Below are 24,229 nucleotides of genomic sequence, written 5' to 3' on the forward strand. Positions count from 1 at the left end.
CGCCGGGAAACACGGCATTTTGGCCGGACGAGCTTCCGCGCGCCCTCCCCGACCCGCAACTTCCGATGCGGGAGGCGGGGTCGCCCGACGGTCACCCCCTCCCCGAAACCTTGTCCAGAACTCCGCGCAACGAGAAACCCGGCGTGCTTCTCATTCCCAGGCGTCCACGCTGACGGCGGGAATACAACAAAAAAGGAGCCGTCGATCGGAGCAAAACAATAAAAAAAAAAATTTTCACAAAGGAACTCGTTGCGCGCTGAGCAAAAAGGAGGGGTGCAACACGAGGACTTCCCAGGAGGGCCAAGTTCAAACCACCAAATGGTGGCTCGGCCGAAGTCAAACCACCAAATGGTGGCTCGGCCAAGTTCAAACCACCAAATGGTGGCTCGGCCAAGTTCAAACCACCAAATGGTGGCTCGGCCAAGTTCAAACCACCAAATGGTGGCTCGGCCAAGTTCAAACCACCAAATGGTGGCTCGGCCAAGTTCAAACCACCATTTGGTGGCTCGGCCAAGGCCGAGCCACTTCGGTGAATCGACCAGAATTAGTTTTTTCGGTTCTTTTATGGATTCTTTCGGGATTTAAGGTTCCAACTGCTCTGATATTGTTGTTAGACAGTTGCTAACTGAAGATAGAGGGAATCTCTCGTTTTGATCCAAGGAAACCACCAACCAAGCCTATAAATAGGGGCTCGGGTGTTCATTTTTAAAGGATCTGGAAATCAAGAGGATAGCAGATCTTAGCGGAGTTCTTCAACAAAGCAATAGTTCGAGAGATCTGAGACTCATTCTACCCTCCTCCGGATTTAAGCTTAGTCTTAAATCCCGAGAAGAGCCGTGATTTTGCTTAGTCAAAATCGCCGCTACTGCAATCACTTCCTTCGTGAAGCGAAAGCACTAATTATCCAAACTTCTGCTCACCGGATCTGATCCGTAGGCGATCCACGGATAAACCCCGGCACCGGCAACGATCCCGCACAAGCAATAGGCGATAAACTTCTATTGTGTGTAGTTTGAGAGAAAATTGTAACTTTTGATTTAAAGTCTTATAAAAAGGCTATATTTGTTGTTTGAGTTTATTGTAAGTGTTTGAAGCTGTAATGGACTCATCAATGAAATCAGTTTTCCATCCAAACACGCTGTCGACCACAGTGGGAGCCGACAGTCTTTCTGCAAAGGCTGATGTGTCGCAACCTCGGATTCTCATCCCGGTTGAAGAAGAGGTCGAGTTCGAGTTCGACCAGCAGAAGTATGAGGAGTACTTGTCCTCCCCCTCCAGATCTACCTCTCCTCGCAAGTCCAGGAAGGTTTGCTAGTCTTCGGATTTGAAGAACCAAGAAGATCTCCCCGCCACTGCTTTAATCGTGGCTTGCAACGCCTCGCCGACACCCGACGAGGCCGACGCCGCAGATCTGAACTCCTTGTGCGAGGAGTTGACTATTGATGATGTGCCCGTTCTATCAAAGAGGGCACGACAGAGACGGCGACAACGCCTTGCGCGCCAAATGGCCAAGGCCTTAGAACTGATTGATGGAATTCGCTATGAAGCGGATCTGAAGTTCAGGAGGCGCCAAACGTCGCAACAACGTGTGGCTAACTCCTCCAACTCAACCACGAATGAATGAATCCACGTCAAAAGGACGCGCTCAACTCTTAAAGAAAGGATCCAGAAACGCCGCGCGTTACTCGCGCATGCGCGAACTTTGATGCAAGAAGCGCAGAAGTTGGAACAAGAAGAAGTGATAAAGAAGCCACCAAGATCACGCCGAGTCTAGAGGCCAAAGTCCAAACCGACGTCAAGAACAACCCAAACGGTGCCCGAAGGCATCGAAAAATTCTTGAATATATCCATGTGGGTTTCCAAACGGTGCCCGAAGGCATAATACATCCATGTGGGTTTCCAAAAAAAAAAAGAAGAAGAAAAAGTGCTTGGTAATTTAAGCATGCTTTGACCAAGCGAAACACAGATATGAAGCGGCCACGCCCACGAAGGAGAATGACGGCTCTATACCGGTGAAGTCGCCCTAAATTAATTTTAAGTGTGTTTTGATAAGGCGAAACACAGATATGAAGCGGCCACGCCCACGAAGGAGAATGACGGCTCTATACCGGTAAAATCACCCTAAATTAATTTTAAGTGTGTTTTGATCAAGCGAAACACGGATATGAAGCGGCCACGCCCACGAAGGAGAATGACGGCTCTATACCGGTAAAATCACCGCAAATTAATTTTAAGTGTGTTTTGATCAAGCGAAACACGGATATGAGGCGGCCACGCCCACGAAGGAGAATGACGGCTCTATACCGGTGAAATCGCCCTAAATTAATTTTAAGTGTGTTTTGATCAAGCGAAACACAGATATGAAGCGGCCACGCCCACGAAGGAGGATGACGGCTCTTCCCAATAGCCTCACCAAGGAGAACAAAGCGGGGATGCAAGATGCAATGTTAATGTTAAAGTCGTAAATAAGAGAAATGATAACATTATACCAGTGCAACTGAAAGGTTCGGGCTCGGGTGACTGGGTAGCAGAACGACCCCTCACGGTACGTGACTTCCTTGTCGCCATAGCTAACCTGCAACGAGAACCAACAATTCAATCATTCAGAGGATTTGGGAAGTATAATGTTAAAAAGGGAAGTTGTGAATCTTCGATTGAAGTTCAACAACGTAGAATTTTCTAGTTGAAGGTCCGATTAAACCTATACGACATCCCCCATTCATGTTAAAACGAAAGGAAAATCAAACGTAAAAGTTTGGTTTTAAGGCCTACATGAGTTCAATCGTACACAAGAGTTCGACCACATACAAGTTTGGACTCAAGGCATACACGAGTTCAGTTACATATGAATTCGACGATACAAGAGCTTGGCTACATACAAGTTCGAGTTCAATCATATACAAGAATTCAGACTAACATCAACTTGGATTCGGCTATATACAGGTTCAAAGTTGTCAACCAAATTTCAGTCTCATATTTGCACAAAAGCACCCCCCAAAATTTCAGCCCATATTTGCACAAAAGCCCTCCAAATTTCAGTCCCATATTTGCATTATACACCCTCAAATTTTAGCCCTATTTTTACACATACACCTTCAAATTTTAGCTTCATATTTACACAAAACACCCTCAAATTTCAGCCCATTTTTATACAAAACCCCCTCAAAGTTCAGTTCATCTTTTTGCACATAAGTCCCATCAAAATTCAGTCCCAAATTTTCATATAAACCCCCAAAAATTTCAGCACATTCTTGCATAAATACCCCTCAAATTTCGGCCATATATGCATGAAAATAAAAAAATATTTTGCAATCAAAGATGAGAGAACCCATCTTTCAATTTTCGGCCAACTTTCAAGAACCAAAAATCAAGATTTGATTTTTTTCCCCAAATCAAAAAATTAGGGTTTTGAAATTTGGAGGATTCAAAAGAAGGAGAACAAATTTAAAGCCATGAAGGAGAAAGATTCTTACCCAAGCTGAAGAATCGTTGATGATGAAGCCCAAAATCCTCCAAACCCAACTTGCCTTGCTTGAGGACTAAGAGGGAAAGTTGAAGCTTTAAAGAGTTTAGAAGGTTTGAAGAAGAAGAGGATGGAGTTCTTGAAGAAGGAGAACTCAAAGCAACCAAGAGGGGGGACGGGTTGCTGGTAGAACCGAAAAAAAATATAAGGTGGGAGGCGGAATTTCTTGCTGGAACCGAAGAAAGGAAAGGAAAGAAGAAGAGAAGGGAAATTGACTTTAGGGAGGCGGAATTTCTTGCTGGAACCGAAGAAAGGAAAGGAAAGAAGAAGAGAAGGGAAATTGACTTTATATTGGAGATTTCTTGTTGTTTTTGTTGGACCGAACCCACATGAACCGAACCGGCTGAAATTGACTTTATATTGGAGATTTCTTGTTGTTTTTGTTGGACCGAACCCACATGAACCGAACCGGCTAGAACCGGACCGGTCTGAACCGAACCCAAACCTAATTTGTTGATTCATACGCGTGTGGGGCGCGAAATGTTGGCTCGCGCGTGTGGAGTGGTCCGGGGATAATTCATATGCATTTTGAACCTCTTTTCGGATCGGTAAAATGGGCCTTACTCTTGTCCCAATATTACGCGTTGATCGGTGTTGACCTATGGGCTACGCGTTGATCCGTGTTGACCTTAGGGTTTCGAATCGATCAGCGTTGACTCTCATCGCAACGCGTTGACCGGCGTTGACCTAGGACTACGCGTTGATCCGGCGTTGACCTTAGGGTTTTGAATTAACGTGAGGAGAACCAGTTTATACTCGTGTACTCCTGGGAGTTTCGGGAATTAGTTTAACCTCGTGTACCCGTTGGAGGTTGCTGGGTTATCCTTTAAGAATATTACGCGTAATATTTTCCAGGAACTTCCCGTCAACAGTGAGAAATAGCTTAGACTCGTATTTCTGTTGGAGTATGAATACAGGCGTCGAATATATCGAAAAATATCCGAAAAGAGGTTCAAAATGCATATGAATTATCCCCGGACCCCTCCACAAGCGCGAGCCCACATTTCGTGGCCCACACGCGTATGAATCAACAAATTAGGTTTGGGTTCGGTTCAGACCGGTCCGGTTCAAGCCGGTTCGGTTCATGTGGGTTCGGTCCAACAAAAACAACAAGAAATCTCCAATATAAAGTCAATTTCCCTTCTCTTCTTCTTTCCTTTCCTTTCTTCGGTTCCAGCAAGAAATTCCGCCTCCCCCCTTATATTTTTTTTTCGGTTCTACCAGCAACCCGTCCCCCCTCTTGGTTGCTTTGAGTTCTCCTTCTTCAAGAACTCCATCCTCTTCTTCTTCAAACCTTCTAAACTCTTTAAAGCTTCAACTTTCCCTCTTAGTCCTCAAGCAAGGCAAGTTGGGTTTGGAGGATTTTGGGCTTCATCATCAACGATTCTTCAAGCTTGGGTAAGAATCTTTCTCCTTCATGGCTTTAAATTGGTTCTCCTTCTTTTGAATCCTCCAAATTTCAAAACCCTAATTTTTTGATTTGGGGAAAAATCAAATCTTGATTTTTGGTTCTTGAAAGTTGGCCGAAAATTGAAAGATGGGTTCTCTCATCTTTGATTGCAAAATATTTTTTTATTTTTATGCATATATATGGCCGAAATTTGAGGAGTATTTATGCAAGAATGGGCCTTACTCTTGTCCCAATATGACCTGCACTTTAAAAACAACAGAAGTCGGTGAAAGGACAGGCCATTTGTGACCTCCTGGCAGCTAACCCAACTACAGATACTGCCGAGTTATATGACGATCTTCCAGATGAAACCCACGAAGTCAATGCAACTTCGCACCAACAAGTGTGGCGTTTGTACTTCGACGGTGCTTCTCGAGCAGCTAATGTAGCAAGTGCTCCTGGATGTTCTAAGATTTCTTCTGGAGTTGGGGTCGTCTTAGTTTCCCCAGGAAAACATGTAATGCCTCGAGCCTACTCGTTGACCGAGCCATGCTCAAATAATATTGCCGAATATAAGGCGCTACTCATAGGACTCAATTTCGCTAAAGAACTGGGGGTCGAGTATCTCGAAGCGTTCGGCGATTCTCAACTAATAGTTAAGCAGGTTCAAGGGGAGTATGAGGTCCGAAGTCAGGATTTAATACCATATCATAAGATGGCTGTAGAGATGACAAAATCGTTCGAAGGATTCTTCATCGAACACATTCCGCGATTACAGAACGCTTACGCAGATGCATTAGCAGCATTAGCCGTATCTCTGGCACAGCCTCCTGAAACAGAACAGTTTGTTACGGTAAGAACTCACCAACTCTTAGTGCCAATCTACGATGAAGATGACAATGAAGAGGATGTTCAAGAGGTATATTCAACCCAAGTCGAGTTTGAACCCCGAGATTGGCGTTTCCCTATCATCGATTACGTCTTGCATGGAATCTTACCAGAAGATGTGAAAGAGAGGGATTCAATCCGACGAAGAGAAGCGATATTCTACTATAACGCGGAGAGTCGAACGTTGTACCGCAGGGGGTACGATGGTTTACTATTACGCTGCTTATCGACTAAAGAAGCTGAGGAAGTCCTCAAGGAAGCACACGAAGGGGTTTGTGGCGCACACCAACCCGGCCCCAAACTTTATGACCGCATCAGAAGAATGAGATATTTCTGACCTTCTATAATGAGTGACGCAGTCGTGTATGCTCGAAAGTGTCATGCGTGTCTGATACACGCGAATTATATGCACCAACCTCCGGAGCATCTGCATCCTTCGGTTACATCATGGCCGTTTGAGACCTGGGGAATGGATATTGTTGGTCCTATAAATCCCCCGTCAGTCAAAGATGACCGATTCATCCTGGCAATTACTGACTACTTCTCCAAATGGGCTGAAGCTATTCCACTCAGAGAAGTTAAGACCAGTAACGTCATCGCATTCATCAAACACCATATTATCTACCGGCATGGTGTCCCAAGACGAATCATACATGACAACGGTTCTCAATTTGTCAGCAACGTCTTCACCAGGTTTTGCGAGAAGTTCAATATTCAAGACGTCTCGTCAACGGTTTATAATCCCACAGTAAATGGATTGGCTGAAGCCTTCAATAAGACAATCATAAAGCTTTTGTCAAATCTCGTGAAAACTAATAAACGAGATTGGGATGACAAGCTTGGCGCGGCTCTATGGGCCTATCGTACTACGGTACGTACACCGACGGGAGCGACCCCGTATTCGTTGGTATACGGATGTGAAGCCGTCCTTCCATTAGAAATACAAATTCTATCTCTTCGAATTGCTCTCGCAACCCAGATGACGACCAAAGAACAACATCAGAAACGTCTCGAAGAACTCAAGATGCTCGACGAAAAGCGCTTAGAAGCTCAACAGCATATTGAGTTTTACCAAGCCAAAATTTCCCGAGCTTTCGACAAGAAGGTTCGACAACGGAGTTTTAAAGAGGGAGATTTGGTCATAACTGAGAGACGACCTATGATCCTTGACTCCAAGAAGAAAGGAAAATTTGAACCCAAATGGGAAGGACCATTTGTAGTAGAGACAGTCTACTCGAGTGGTGCATATCGCCTGATTACTAAGGATGGCGATCGGCTTATGATGCCGATAAACGGCAAGTTCCTAAAAAAATACTACCCTTAGTATCTTCAGGATAACCAATGTATCGGGAAGTTCCCGGAAGAATACTACTTGTGGTATTCTTAGGGATAACCCAATCACTGTAAAGGTGATAAATAAGAGATCCACGTACGAATTCTGAGCGTCAGGATGTTTCCTTTTATTGTTGTCAAGTTTTCTAACTCTCATGAGTTATTTTTGTTGAGACGAGATTCAATCCTTTTAACAGATTAATCTTTCCTCGCAAAATCCTCCATTGATCAAATTAATTGACGGTGGGTCCACCAAAATTTCTATCCGCCAGTCATTGGCAGTTCTCAGACTCAACATGTTAGGTCCTAATCACTTAGTATTGAAGTCCTCCGTTGAGTGATAGTACGAGTTGGCATTCCCATTGCTACCTGTATTCCACTCTCTTTGCTTTCAGGTCAAACCTATAAAAGTTAGGGCCAAAGCCAAATTTCTCTCTCGATTCCTTCCATGAACGAGAGGTCCACTTTCAATTCGAACAATCAAACCTATAAAAGTTAGGATTGTTCCCAATCTCACTTAGTCAAACCTACAGATAGTTAGGACTAAGACCGAGTCATCCCTTTTCGATAAACGAAAGTTTGTTAGACCCTAGAGGGGGGGTGATTAGGGTCTTATGCTAATCTAATCCGATTATATGCCAATTAAAATTAATTAATGAGTTATTCTAGCAAGTATGAAATATAAAAAGATATGTAAACTAGGATAAGCAATATGAATAAAAGAATATATCCTATCAATGAGATATTACAAGTATATGAGCAAGGATATATAAACTAACACAAGGGTAAAGCAAACTAAACTAGATAGTGGGCAATATGATCAACAAGCAATATATGAGGGTGATATAAGATATGAACATAAAAATAAGTACGCCAATGCAATCACAAACAAACGATATGTTTACGAGGTTCGGTCCCCACGACCTACGTCCCCGCTCCTCACCTCGAGGAGATCTCCACTATCACAACCGGGTTTTCTACGTTCACCCGAACAACGTTTACACCTCACAATACAATCACTATGTAATCACACCTCACACACTAAGTGTTGGTCCTAGCCCGTGTCCTCCTCCTCAAGTGCTCGGTTACAACCTCTCCCTAGGCACGTCAACCGACGCCACTCCTCTTGGATTTGACCCCGTCTCTCACCACACACTTCTCTCGGTGTACAAGTGTATTACAAGTGAATCCTCACAATTAAGCACAATATAAATCAATGATTGTTCTCTCTAACAAGGTGAGAACTCAATTAAGCACAACTCTAAGTCACTAATTCCACAACCCAAAATATACTATGAATGTAAATACTATAAGCTCAATAGGTTGTGTGTGAACAAAGAGATAAAACAATATAAACTCAATATGAAATCTAGCTTATGAAATTAAGAACAAACTTATAAAATGCTAGAATTGAGTTTAAGGAAACTTCTCTATAGATGACAAGAGAGTGGGAGAAGAGTGAATGCTCAAACACCAAAGGATGATCTCCACTTGCTCTTGTGAAATTGAATTCACAAACTCAAACCCTCAATTAAAAGCTCTTTAAACCAAACTTAAATAAGCACTAAACAAGTTTAAATATTTGTTAAACTATTTTAAAACATTCTCTTTTGTGTGTTAAAACTGAGGTATAAGGGGGTATTTATAGCCTCCCAATACCTCAAACAAAAGCCCAAACCAAAAGACCAAAAACCCCTCCAACGGATACAAAAAACTAGCTGTTATGTGCATTCTGGACCCTGGTCGGTCGACCGACCATTTTTTCGGTCGACCGCTCGCACTGTACAAACCTGAAAAAGCTCCAGAGACATTTCCGGTCGACCGGTCCGGTCGACCGGAGTACTGTAGCAGTGCGCAGCTATTTTGTAAAATCAATTTAAAATAGTAAATGAACTCCAAAAATTATGAAATTTTGTGGGAATGTTCTAGACATGTAGAATAACATGTCAGAGAAAGAATTTCTGAAAAATCATTTCCCAGTTGAGAGAAATAAATGTTTGAACACAAAAATACAGTTTCTGAAAATCTGCTGTGATACAAGATTTTGTAAAATCAATTAGGCATAGTAAATCAACTCCAAAAATAGTAAAAACTGGAGGAAAGTTTATAAACATGTAGATAAACATGTCAGAGAAAGAATATTTCAAATATCACTTCCCATTTGTAAAAACTCATCAGTTTTGTAAAACATGCACGAACATGTGCACGAACGAAAACGTGAATTTGTAAATTCCTTTAAACATAACAAATCAATTTCAAACTTGATAAAACTGTGAGAAATGTTTGCAAGTAATATTTTGAGCATGTTACAAAAAGAATTTTCCAATTTGCATTTCCCAATTGTGAAATCTCATTATTTTACAAAAGTGTTCAAAACATAAAAACTCAAAATCATGCATGTATATATATAACTATATATATACATAGAAACCAAATACGTGTGTGTATATGATATTGAGCTTAAGGTACTTAACACACATAATATAAAACCTAAACTAGATTACCCAAGCTTGATCTTGATCTTCATTGTAGCTCAACTTGTGAACTTTGAATAGCAAGGCTTCAACCCACAATTCCGCCAACCTCCATTTGATATCGTCGTTATGGCGCAATCCATCCATCCTCCAACAACGTTGTTTGTCTACAATACATAGGAATGCACAAACACTAGACAAACAACATTAGTAGTAAATTGTTTGTTAAACATCATCAAAACAAGAAGGCCAACAAAGTTTGCCTTTGTTCCTTTTTCCACCAAACCTATAAAAGTTAGGGTCGAAATTGGACTTTCTCCTCAATAAACGAGGGATTCTTTTTGGATCAAACGACCAATCCTATAAAAGTTAGGGTCGTTTGAATCTTTCCGATTCTCGGAGTGGAGATCCCACTCTTAGTTTCATCTTTTCGGATTCTAGGGTTGGAGATCACACATTGAGTTTCCTTTCTAACTGGAGATAGAATATAAAATTCTTCCTCTTCAGTGCAGGGAGATAGAATATAAAATTCTTCCTCTTCCATTTTCTAGTCCGTCTTTACTCTGAGAAAAGACACAATTCCTAACTTCCAATCCGTACACTTTGTGCACGGGGAATTTTATCTTAACTCCTAAATAGAGATAAGCCTACGCTTAACACGCGTTGCCGGTTTAGTCTTTCACCGATTGAAAAAGACACCAGAGTCTAAACCTGAGGAATTTTATCCCGAAGCCTAAGAAGGGATAAGTCGTCGTCTAATACGCAATGCTGGGTACTTTTTCCCTATAAGAAATGGTTAAGCCTATGTATTCAAAGTCATAGCATCAAGTCTAAGAGAAGTAATTCTCTTAGCACAACGTTACATGCGGAACGGACTAAAACAATCTGTATGCTAGCCCGATTCAAACAGTAATCGGTAAAGGCTCATCAAACCCGTTGATAGCTGGGGGTTTGCCAAAAATCCTGCGAGTATTATGATTGGTTATTCTAGACGGAGTAAGATATCATAATAAAAAAAAGTATAATGAATAAAAAAATGTCTTCTATTCATAAAAATCAAGTTTGCAGGTACAATAGTTACAATCGATCTACGTGAAGTTTGTGACTACGGATTTGCTGTTCAAGTTTCGTCGGTTCTTCTGTATAATTTTGCTCAAGCTCACGCTGCAATTCAACCTTGAAAGACTCCTCGGTGAGGGATAATGTCTTCGCGGCCTCTTCTTTGATCTCGGTTAACCTCTGTCTCGAGAGCTCTAATATCCCGGATATCACAACCCGGGAACGCTCCAAGTCATCTTTCGCCATCCCCAAGATTCTCAGGGCCTCCTCTTCTGCCTTGAGCTCCTCTTTGAGTCGCTCTACCTTAGCTTCACCCGACGTAATAGAGGATTCGAGTTGACACAAAGATGTTTGTTTCTCAGCTAGAACGGCCTCCATTTGATCCACGCGACTTTGTTGTTTTTGAATCTCAAGTCCAACAGAGACTCGAGTGTCACGCCAGACTTGTAGAGGAGATTCCATCTGGTTGGCTATGTACGTTGAAGTACCGGCGATCTTCAACTCTTGTAACTTTTGGAATTCGCGCTCTAGCCGGTCCAAATCGTCAGCAATAGCTTGTGCCAAGGGTGGCGATCCGATCTTCTCTATTAAGGCTAATCTGTGATCAAAGATTGGCCTGAATTGACGGAAAGAGGTCCCACTATGGAGGAGTTTGTCGATCACCTTGCCCCCGCGCGATGCAATACAGTATGAAATCACCCCAAGTTAATTTAGGCGTGTTTTGACCAAGCAAAACACGGCTATAAAACGGCCACACCCACGAAGGAGAATGGCAGCTCTTCCCGATTGCCTCACCAAGGAGAACAAAATGGGGATATCATGCATAACACATCCATGTGGGTTTCCAAGCAAAAAAAATTAAAGAAGAAGAAAAGGTGCTTGTTAATTTAGGCATGCTTTGACCAAGCGAAACACGGATATGAAGCGGCCACGCCCACGAAGGAGAGTGACGGCTCTATACCGGTGAAGCGAAACACGGATATGAAGCGGCCACGCCCACGAAGGAGAGTGACGGCTCTATACCGGTGAAATCGCTCTAAATTAATTTAAGCGTGTTTTGACCAAGCGAAACACAGATATAAAGCGATCACGCCCACGAAGGAGAGTGACGGCTCTATACTAGTAAAATCTCCCTAAATTAATTTAAGCATGTTTTGACCAAGCAAAACACGGATATGAAGCGGCCACGCCCACGAAGGAGAGTGACAGCTCTATAACGGTGAAATCGCCCTAAATTAATTTAAGCGTGTTTTGACCAAGCGAAACACGGCTATGAAGCGGCCACGCCCACGAAGGAGAGTAACGGCTCTATACCGGTGAAATCGCCTCAAATTAGTGTAGGCATGCTTCGACCAAGCGAAACACGGCTATGAAACGGCCACACCCACGAAGGAGAGTGGCGGCTCTATACCGGTGAAATCGCCTCAAATTAGTGTAGGCATGCTTCGACCAAGCGAAACATGACTATGAAGCGGCCACACTCACGAATGAGGGTGATGGCTCTTCCCAATTGCCTCACCATGGAGAACAAAGCGGGGATACAAGATGCAATGTTAATGTTAAAGTCGTAAATAAGAGAAATGATAACGTTATACCAGTGCAACTGAAAGGTTCGGGCTCGGGTGACTAGGTAACAGAACGACCCCTCGCGGTACGTGACTTCCTCATCGCCATAGCTAACCTGCAACGAGAACCAACAATTCAATCATTCAGAGGATTTGGGAAGTATAATGTTAAAAAGGGAAATTGTGAATCTTCGATTGAAGTTCTACAACGTAGAATTTTCTAGTTGAAGGTCCAATTAAACCTATACGACATCCCCCATTCATGTTAAAACGAGAGGAAAATCAAATGTAAAAGTTTGGTTTTAAGGCCTACACGAGTTCAATCGTACACAAGAGTTCGACTACATACAAGTTTGGACTCAAGGCATACACGAGTTCAGTTACATATGAATTCGACAATACAAGAAAATTGGCTATATACAAGTTCGAGTTCAATCATATACAAGAATTCAGATTAACATCAACTTGGATTCGGCTATGTACAGGTTCAAAGTTGTCAACCAACACTCAAGCCCCAAATTTGCACATACACCCCCCAAAATTTTAGCCTCAAATTTGCACAAAAGCCCTCCAAATTTCAGCCTCAAATTTGCACATAAACCCCTCAAATTTCAGCCCTATTTTTATACATAACCCCCTCAAAGTTCAGCCCATTTTTACACAAAACCCCCCTCAAAGTTCAGTCCATCTTTTTGCACATAAGCCCCCTCAAAATTCAGTCCATCTTTTCCCACAAAAACCCCCAAAAATTCAATCCCAATTTTGCACATAAAACCCCAAAATTTCAGCCCCAAGTTCGGCCAAAAACCCCTCAAATTTCATCAAATTTTGCACACAATCTACCCCTCAAATTTTCGGCCATATATATGCATGAAATTGAAAAAATATTGAGATAAAAAATGAGGGAATCCATCTCTCAAATTTCGGCCACCTCTCAACAAAAAAAAATCAAGATTTGATATTTCCCCCAAATTAACAAACTAGGGTTTTGGATTTTGAAGAATTCAAAAGAGGGGAAATCAAATTGAAGTTATGAGGGAAATTAACAAACTAGGGTTTTGGATTTTGAAGAATTCAAAAGAGGGGAAATCAAATTGAAGTTATGAGGGAAAGAAGATCTTACCAAAGCTTGAAGAATCTGAGGGGAAATCAAATTGAAGTTATGAGGGAAAGAAGATCTTACCAAAGCTTGAAGAATCTTTGAAGAGGAAACTTTGCTGTCAATGAAGATCAAAATCCTCCTTGCCTTGCTTGAAAACCTTGGAGAGGAAGAAGGCTTTGAAGAAGAAAGGGTTGAAGGCCTTGAAGAGGATGGGTTTAAAAGCTTTAGAACTCTTGATGAGGGAGAGTTCTTGGGGAAGGAGAGCTCAAAACCGAAGTTGAAGGGGGGAGGTTTTTTGTTTTGGAACCGAAACAAAGAAGAAAAAAAGGAGAGGAGGATGAGATCGGTCTTTGAGGGGGGAGATTTTTAAGTGCCTGAACCGGTCTGAACCGGATTGGCCTGAACCAAACCTGATCGAATCAGCCCAAATTACAAGTATCTTTTGATGGTTCACATGCGTATGAGGCGCGAAATGATGGCTCGAACATGTAGAAAGACTTGGGGATAATTTATATACACTTTGATCCCCTTTTCAGATATTTTTACGATGTATTCAACACTCGTATTTATACTCCAATGAGAATACGAGTCTAAACTATTTCTCACCATTGACGGGAAGTTCCTGGAAAATATTATGTATAATATTCTCAAGGATAACCCGTCAACTTCCAACGGGTACACGAGGCTAAACTAATTCCCGAAACTCCCGGGAGTACACGAGTATAAACTGGTTCTCCTCACGTTAACGCGAAACCCTAAGGTCAACGCCGGATCAACGTGTAACCCTAGGTCAACGCCGGTCAACGCGCTGCGATGAGAGTTATCGCCGATCGATTCAAAACCCTAAGGTCAACGCGGATCAACGCGTAGCCCTAAGTCAACGTTGTTCAACGTGTTGAGACACAGATAATTAATCCAAAAGTCAACTCAGCGAGACGAGCCAAAATTAACTTACCAAATTCTGATTCGAGACTTCGGCAATGGTCAGACAATAAACGCAGCACCGGAAGCATTTTAACTGTTCGATAAAACACTGAACAGACTGAAATGTGATGTGCATCTGATCAGTTTATATAATGAAGGGTAGTTGTTCAAATAATTGAATTCACATGCAATTGTAGGGACATGTGTTGTAGGGCATGCAATATCAGAGACATGTGTCATAGGGCATGCATCTGCAGAGAGTTGTCAATTCATATTTTGTATTATTATGCAGGTGTAGTCATTTCATCTTTTGTATTTTTTGCAGTGAAAAGTCAATTCAACATTTGTTTGTTTTTGCAGTGAGTAGTAATTGTATCTTTTGTAGATAAAACACTGAACAGACTGAAATGTGAAGAAGTCAAGAACCGAAATTGGTTATAGGTCCTTTAATACCAACTGAAGGTGTAGGCCTATCACGTCCAAAGTATTACAGACTCTTCTATAAAGGAATGATGCTGAAACACTTTGGAGGGGGTATCTGTAGGTGTCCAAAAATGCCTATAAGCTCTCGTATACAGCTCGAGATGAACAGGAGGCGATAAACGTCAACATTCAAAACGAGAAGATTCACCAAGTGGCCCGCGTGCTCACCGGCCACCATCAAGTGGCCCGTACACTTACCAGCCACTAAATCGGCGAACCAAGTGGTCAGCGTGCTCACCGGCCACCACCAAGTTCCAAACAGGTTCTTCCTCAACATATTATAAGCTTCATCATCTTCATCGTCACGATCTGGTTTGTTTTTTAAGAATAACCATATCTCCATATTCTTGGAATGAGCCAGGGCATTCATAGCTGAAGCAGTACTTGATCTTTTCTCTTCAAATTTTTCATGAGCACTGACTAGTGTAGGCATCTAAAAATGCCTATAAGTTCCCGTATGCGACTCGAGATGAAAAGGAGGCGATAAACATCGTCATCCAAATTGAGAAGATTCAACCAAGTGGCCCGTACACTCAACAGTCACCGGAATGATGAACCAGATATCTCATGTGCTCGCAGGCTATTTCCAATGGGCCCGCGCACTCATTAGCCAGTTTCAAGTAACCCGCGCATTCGTTAGCCATCGAAACGACAAGCCAAGTAACCCAAATATTAGCTCAGCCACCATCAAAACGATTTGCGCGTTCACGAAACGCGCAAAGCAAATCGAGGAAGCGTACCGTTTGGCGAAACAATGAGATACATACAAACGACGGAACGAACCGGACTCTAGAAAACCACGAAAGCCTCTGGCGACCGGGACGCGTCGAAACAGTCCGGTCAGACCAGTGGCTCGGCCACAGGCCAAACCACCATTTGGTGGCTCGGCCAAGGCTGAGCCACTTCGGTGAATCGGCCAGAATTAGTTTTTTCGGTTCTTTTATGGATTCTTTCGGGATTTAAGGTTCCAACTGCTCTGATATTGTTGTTAGACAGTTGCTAACTGAAGATAGAGGGAATCCCTCGTTTTGATCCAAGGAAACCACCAACCAAGCCTATAAATAGGGGCTCAGGTGTTCATTTTTGAAGGATCTGGAAATCAAGAGGACGAAGTGCTGTCAAATTAGAGATTGGAGCACGAATTTCAGAGAGTTAGCAGATCTTGGCGGAGTTCTTCAACAAAGTAAGAGTTCGAGAGATCTGAGACTCATTCCACCCTCCTCCGGATTTAAGCTTAGTCTTAAATCCCGAGAAGAGCCGTGATTTTGCTTAGTCAAAATCGCCGCTACTGCAATCACTTCCTTCGTGAAGCGAAAGCACTAATTATCCAAACTTCTGCTCACCGGATCTGATCCGTAGGTGGTCCACGGATAAACCCCGGCACCGGCAACGATCCCGCATAAGCAATAGGCGATAAACTTCTATTGTGTGTAGTTTGAGAGAAAATTGTAACTTTTGATTTAAAGTCTTATTGTGTGTAGTTTGAGAGAAAATTGTAACTTTTGATTTAAAGTCTTATAAAAAGGCTATATTTGTTGTTTGAGTTTATTGTAAGTGTTTGAAGCTGTAATGGACTCATCAATGAAATCAGTTTTCCACCCAAACAAAGGAAAAGCTCTGATAAAAGAACATTTGGGTCCGGTGAACAAAAGCTAAGAAGTTCCTCAGCCAGGGGATCGTACACGTCCTCTCATTGGGCCATATGGTGCTCAAAGGTGTCATGCCGCTTCCAACAAACTAGGACACCTCAATGTTCATTCAACATGCATAAAAGGGGCAAGGAGGCCTCCCCTTATGGGAGAATTCCTACCACCTCTCGCCGGAGGGTTCGTGTTGAAACCCAGGAGCCCGTTAAGATTCCACACTTGCAAGGGGTAGTTCTAAACATGCGACTCCTGAGAATACCAACAAGGCTTTACATCCCTAGAAGAAGACGTGTCCATCAAATGACAACGTTATACCTAGGAGGTCACACCAACAAATGATAGGGTGCTTCGGTCGTCATGATAATGAGTTGTACTATCACACTAGGGGTGTGAACAAAACCCGAAAAAGGAATATTCGAGAAACGAGCTCTTATTGTTCATGAGAGAGGCTCATCAGGGTAATATTATCAGAATATAGCTGCTCCAGGACCACTCCACAAAGGGTCTTAGTATTTCAAAGATTTTCTAACGAAACGTCAAAACTCAAACCAAGACGTTAAAGATGATGAATTCCCATAAGTCACCATCAACATGGCTGATAAAGGAAATTCAAAACAACATTTGAATGATTCTAGTCCTGACTTTAGCCTAAGAGGAAGAGTTAACCCAAGAATTTCTCGGACAATGTCTCGACTCCAATTGAGAGCCATTCAACACAAAGATTATAGAAGGATGCATGAAGGAACGTCTTCAGAGGATGAACTTTCAGACTCTTGCTCCACAATCGCTTTTGATGACACAATGCTAAGTATGGGGCAAGCAAGAGAAGCGTTCACCATCACTTCTGATGTTATGGCCCAAATGCTTCAGGAAGCTCTGACTAAACAAAGAGAAGGGATCAGAGCTAAAATGAGGAGAGAGATGGAGCTAGCCATGCAACAAATGAGAGAGTTGCATGCTCAAATACTTCAGCCACCTGAGTCAAGTCAACATGCTGAATCCAGTCATCGTAATACCACACCTGTTCAAATCAATGTAGATGGCAGCGACTCAGATGTGGATGAGACCATCATTGCAGACACTCCCCCTAACAACAATAATGCTGGGGGGTGGTCCAGTTGAGCCTCCTCAACAACGCCCGAAGAAAGAAGAGGGTGATAACAAGAAGATAATGAAAGAGTTGGAGAATAATGTCAATGCCTTAAATATCTTCTCAAGAGGTGAAGAAGACCGGCATACTGTGTTCATACCTAAAGGAGTGGGAGTTAATTCCGTACCTATCAAAGTTTAATTTGATTAACTTCATGACGTTTGATGGAAGAGGTTCACCAACCCAACACCTGATCTACTTTAAATCTCCTTTGGGTATGATCTTTGAAAATGAACCTTTGTTGATTCGGTCATTCGTTGGCACACTTCACATGGCTGCCTTTAATTGGTATCGACATCTTAAGCCAGGGAGCATTAACTGCTAGGATGACATGGAGAATCTATTCCTCAGCAACTTCTTCAATGATGACACTGAAGTGTCAATCAAAACTCTTCTAGATGAGAAGCAGAAAGGCGGAGAGTCAGTCGATAAGTTCGTCAAACACTTCTGGGACAAGGCCATGAACTACTGAGATCCAGTTACAGAGGATTTTATCTTGTAGACATGCCACAACAATCTCTCCCACGATGTCTTGGAAGCCATGGGGGTTGTACCATCCAAAACTTAGAAGGAGCTGAAATTACACAGAGAAAACGCTATCTCAAAAGAAAGAATATTGAGAGAGGCCTATCGACAATTAATTCTTCCAATTCTAATTTTACTCTTCATGGTAAGGGAAAGGCACCTGTGACTGCTGTTGATGCTCATCAAACATCATAACGGCAACCTCAGAGGCAACAAAAGACTTATGGGGTATACTCCTTTAAAGAGGATGAAGTGCCGACTATCTTTAAGTACCTCCTGGACAACAACAATATTAAGCTACCACCTATAACAAATCAAGAGGAAGTTAACAAGACTTCGGATCCAAAGTTGTAATGACCATGAATTTTCAATATTGGATTAAACAAATTTTCCTAGTATTTAAATATTAAATTTATTTTTCTAAAGAGTATATATATTCTTCTCAGTTTTCTAGAATTTTTTATGATTTAAGAATCCAGATTATATTTATTTTAATGATTTTACTATAATAAATTAAGCTGTTACAGTAAAAAACATTTTAAACTAATACTTGATTATTTATTACTGTTATTATTATTGTTAATGATTACCTTATATTGATTTTTTAGCCTATTCCAATCCCTTGTATTTTTCCTATATTTTCTTGTATTTTCTCCTTAATTTTATTGTATTTTCCTTAAACCCTAATTCTCTCCTATATAAAATCTTATTCTTCTCTCTCCTCTCATTCCCTCTCTCCCTTCGTTCATCGATCCGCCGCCGAGCTCTCATCTCTCTCGTTCTTGCGCCATCTCGTCCATCCTTCTCCGTTCCACACCGCCGGCCGCGCGACGCGCGTTTCTGCTAATACTCCTCCGTCGCCCCGCCGCCTCTCTCTATATATCTCTCTCGCCCTCTCTTCCCGTCACACAACCGATCCTGCTCACCCCATACAGGGCCTCCCCATACACCACCATTCTCTTATGCCACCACCTCCGAATCGCCAACCCCTCGGCCTAGCCCTCGCTTACCCACGGAACAGGCCTTCAGCCAGCCGCGCCGTCAACTAGCCCCCGAGCTCCCTCTTTCCTCCAAAAACAACCCTCACTGTCCACCTCTCACCAAGCACCAACCACTCCATCCTTCGACTCGTAGCCTCCGCCGATATTGAGGCAGATCCGGCCAGCCAGGTACGCGTACACGGTCGCTTGTCGCTGCCGCCTCACCTGCGGACTCATACGTCAGTGTCGATTCGTTCGACAAAACCCCAAGGCAAGATCCCCAACCTCAATTGTATTTATTTTAATTTTTAGATTATAGTAAAAATTGTTAGGCGCAAGATCCATGTTCTCGTTATTTATTTTCGTATAATTTTAGATCTATCGTAAAGTAATTATGTGCAAGATCCCAATTCTCGTTTAGTTTCGTGTCAATTATTATGTTTGTCGTAAATTAATTTTGATTTAGTTTCGTTTTAATTATTATTTTATCATAAATTAATTACGTGTAAGATCCCCGTCCCGTTATTTTATTTCATATAATTTTAGATTTGTTAATTATGTGTAAGATTCCGATTCTATATTAGTTTATGGCAATTCTTATATTTGTCATGTGAATTTGCATTTTTAACTGTTATTTATTAGAATTTTAGATCTGTTAATAATTATCTACGTGAGTTTGATGAATAATATTAAATAAATTGTAATTATGTGATAATTAGTATTTTTAGAATAATTATAATAAATTAAAGAATTTATTTTGATAGCAGAATTATTTTATAATAATTATAATATTTTTTAGAATTTATTTTGTGGAAGGAAATCATTTTAGAATGATAAATATTTTTAAAAGAATTTATTTTGGGAAAATATGCTATTTTTAATTAATAATAATTTATCTTGTAAAAAGATTATTTTTGAATTTATAAATTTATTATTTTAAAAGATTATTTTTAGAATAATTATGGTGGGAGACAACTTGAAAGGAATTTATTTTGTAAAAGAATTATTTATTTTAAATTAATTTAGTTTATGAATGTGTGATGGATGGTTGTTGACCGTGGCATTTTATGTGTAAAACATTCGCCGATTCCATGATTCTTAGATTTAATGATATGATATATCATGATTTTATTGCATAGAATTTAGCTGCATTTATTATCTTCTTGTGATTGAGAACCATTAGTAGTTCATGACTTAGTGACCTTGCGCATCATGAACAAGACTTAGTGATATGTGTGTGTGTGTTGACTAAATTAGGAGGTGAACCAGAACTCTATTATAGGTTGTGTTTGTTGACTTAGAAAAATAAGAGATGTTAGGGTTGAAAAGTCTTAGTTCGCATGATCGGATGTGGTTGTTGATTTATCTTCCAGACTCGCACCGGTAACATGTTTCATCCTAGGGTTGGTTTGTTGGACCAAGTGGCCTGTTTCGTCACTTTGGTCAGTGACCTGTTTCATCACCTGAGATTTGCCTGAGTTCAAACCAAGCCGAGATCGGATTGTGTGTAATCCTCTCACCGACTGTTTCCTGGGATTGGATGCACGTAGGGGATTATGAATAGTTACTTTTCTGATAATGCGAACTTTGACCTATTTGAGAAGTGGACCAGTGAGCTATTATAGGATGGTTAGTAGCATGACCACATACGTGGATGATTTGATTGATTATTATAATCTAGTAGTGATTTGCATCTAGTAGTGATTGATTATTATAACTTTGACTATTTCTCTTCTCTCTTGTGGGATCTTGTCGTGTACCATGCACGCTGACGTACACCTGTTTTCTCTGGTGTACTTCAGATTAATAGGATGGACAGGTCTAGTATGGAGATGCCTTGCAGTTGAAGTGTATTCCAGATGGAAGAGAAGAGCAAGCTGGAGCTTAGTCTTTTTTTTCCGTAGTTGCTGACGGATATTAGATTATTCATATAGTACTTTCTCTTTTAGTATTTGAGGGATTTATTTTCCGTAGTTGCTGACGGATATTAGATTATTCATATAGTACTTTCTCTTTTAGTATTTGAGGGATTTAGATATTTTTGCAGTACTTCCGTTTATGATTATTCATATAGTACTTTCTCTTTTAGTATTTGAGGGATTTAGATATTTTTGCAGTACTTCCGTTTATGCTATTGGACTATGTATTTTTCATATTTTGTTGGACTATTTTGTAATAAGGGCATGTTTGACCCAAACTTTGTGTTTCAGATGATATTTCATTGTGATATGACTTTTCTATTCTGAGTTGTTTATTATATTCTTGCTAATTGTGATCGGGGACCTGCGACTTCGCATTTTATATTACTTGACGCTTAGCGTAATAGGTTGAGAAGAAATGTTTTTATTTATTCTCCCAAATCTAATACGTCGTGGGCTTGTTCACGTTCCGATTCCCCTGTATTTTGGGAAACGAGGCATGACAGGTTTTTTTGGTAGCCCATGCAGGTCACAGTCTTGAGTTTCTACCAGTGAGAATATAATGGACAATTTAGACGCATATCATATTTCATCCGTAAGACTATAGTTAGCCCTTATCCTATCTTCTCGATGAATTATGTCTTATTCCCTACCTTATCACTTTTTGACTCTGGAGCTTCCACTGTTTCTTGTCTCGTCACTTCCTGACTACACTCTCTTTCTATAACTTCTCTTTCATTGTACCGGTCATCATTTTATGTGTTATTATTTTTTCAACTCTATTTTCTTTGATTTAACTTATATATCGTTTGATTATATTTATTTTTGTATTATTTATTATATTATTTTATGTATCACACAGTGTTATATTATATGTTTTCATTAAAAATATATAAGTAACAAAGTCTAATGAAAATCATTAATTATATATTTTTAATTGTTCAAATCATGTTCATTAAGTGCTTCGCATTGCTCTAAACATCATATATACATCACATGCGACATTTGATATTTATATTATTTTTTTGTGTTTAAATATATTTTTACATATCTAAATTGTGTATGTGTGCGCTTTTTCTGTCATATCATCTATTATTTACTTATGTTTTAGATTATTGTATATTGTTCGTATTTTCAGTGATAGACATTAATAAGTTCATAATTTTAATATTCTACATATGCATTCTTATTCTTTATTATTTTTCCTTTTCAACTCACAGTATTTTCAATACATATTTATCTTATCAGTCAGTTTTGTCTTTTAGATTGTTTTAGTAGGTTCACATTGGTTTTGTTATTCCTAAGAGTAATGTATTTTTATTTTTATATTCAAGCAATTATTCAAAATGTTAGGTTTGGAATTTGAGTTACTAATTATATAGTTGTTTTGTTACATTAGTTATTATTCTTTATAACTAATATAAGAGATAATTCAAAATAGTGTTGTGGGTATGTATGGTATTCACTCGTGGGTCATTAATAGTGCATTTGTGTTTTTGTTGTTGTTGCTGTTAGACCCTAGAGGGGGGGTGATTAGGGTTTTATGCTAATCTAATCCGATTTTATGCTAATTAAAAACTATTAACAAGTTATCCTAGCAAGTATGAAATACAACATGATATGTGAGCTAGGATAAGTTGTTAATAGTTTTTAATTTACATATAATCGGATTAGATTAGCATAAGATCCTAATCACCCCCTCTCTAGGGTCTAACAATTGGTATCAGAGCTTGGTGCTTTTTGATTTAAGATTAATCGCCTTGAGTTAAAGATCCAAGTTATCTTTTTGTGCTAATCTTGTTCAGATTTTATTTGTCTTGCTTGCACATATATATATTTATCATGGACATGAATTGTGCACCTTTGTTAGGCTATATATATTTATCATGGACATGAATTGTGCACCTTTGTTAGGCTATGAATCAAATGTTGCTCCTAAATTTATTAATTTTAGGCTATGAATCAAATGTTGCTCCTAAATTTATTAATTTTCCCTATGCACAATGGGCTTCTAGATTTAAAGTATTTGTGCAATCTAAAAATATTTATTTATGGGGAATTTTTGATAATGCTTATATTGTACCCGCTATGGAGAAATCCAAGTGGAGTAAAAATGACAAAAGATTATTTACCATGAACAAGATTGTGTTAGAATATATGCTTAATGCACTTGATTCTTCTATTTCTAACAAGCTTGCTCATTTTGATAGTGCTTACAAATTGTGGATATTCATAGAAGCACATCATGGTAACTTGGAGGAGATCCAAAGGATTCCGGCGGATTCTTCCTCAAGCAATATTGGAGCTTCATCATGCACACGACCACTAGGCGATAGCCCTAGTGAGGTTTGCGAGTTCGAATCCACAAATGATTTATCTAGTTATAAACTTGCTTGTGTTAGTGAAAAATTAATGCATGCCTATAATAAATTGTATAAAGATTTTATTGATTTATAAAGCAAGCATGAGGATTTGAAATCCGATCATGAGTTGTTAGCATCTAAGTTTGAAACTATTTCTAATAAAAATGTGATTCTTAAAGAAAACAATGAAAAATTAAAATTGGATTATGTCTCTTTAACTTCAAATGTTGCTAGTTTAACTCATGAAAAAGATAATGCTATGTTAGAAGTAGAGAACATAAAAAATAATATTGTTTCTTTTATAAATGATTATTTATGTTCTACTTCTAAAGTTAATGTTAATATGCCTAATGATGAGTTGAACAATGTTAAATACCGCATTTCCTCTTTAGATTCAACTCTAACTACATGCATTAACAATCATAAGAAGCTTATGGATATGTGTACTAAGTCAAAGCTAAAATCATCTACTCATTATGCACACATATATAGCAAAGTTTACAAGTGCTCCATTTGTGGTCATAAAGGCCATTTATCTAAATTTTGCTATGATGCACATAAACCTACAAAGATTAATATTAATGCTCCTTGTGCATCTCATAAGGCTTCTTCATCACACACACATTTACGTGCACCTAAAGTTCATCATAAGCATGCTAATGTGTATTCATGTGATTATTGTGGTCGTTTTGGTCATTTGGCCAAATATTATTTTGATTTGAAAAATAAATCTCATTTGCCAAATATTTCTAGTAGACCATATATTTTTAAATATGATGTTTGTGGTAGGTTTGGATATCTTGCTAAATTTTGTAATGATATGCAAAAATATTCTAAATTGCAATATGTTCCAAATAGACCATTGTTTAAGAATGTTTCTCATTTGCGATATAATTTAAAAGAAAA

General features: G+C 39.9%; 1 protein-coding gene across 1 annotated transcript; it reads right to left on the reverse strand.

Moving 5' to 3' along the window:
- Positions 1,470-15,173, reverse strand: LOC109835114. Its single transcript, XM_020403110.1, has 4 exons — positions 14,979-15,173; positions 13,415-13,681; positions 12,262-12,347; positions 1,470-2,575 (listed from the first exon to the last, which is right to left on the reverse strand). The coding sequence occupies exons 1-4, from the start codon at positions 15,171-15,173 to the stop codon at positions 2,410-2,412; spliced, it is 714 nt and encodes a 237-aa protein (XP_020258699.1). The 3' UTR covers positions 1,470-2,409.

This window comes from Asparagus officinalis, chromosome 3 (genome assembly GCF_001876935.1).
Source record: "Asparagus officinalis chromosome 3, Aspof.V1, whole genome shotgun sequence".
Lineage (NCBI taxonomy): Eukaryota > Viridiplantae > Streptophyta > Magnoliopsida > Asparagales > Asparagaceae > Asparagus > Asparagus officinalis.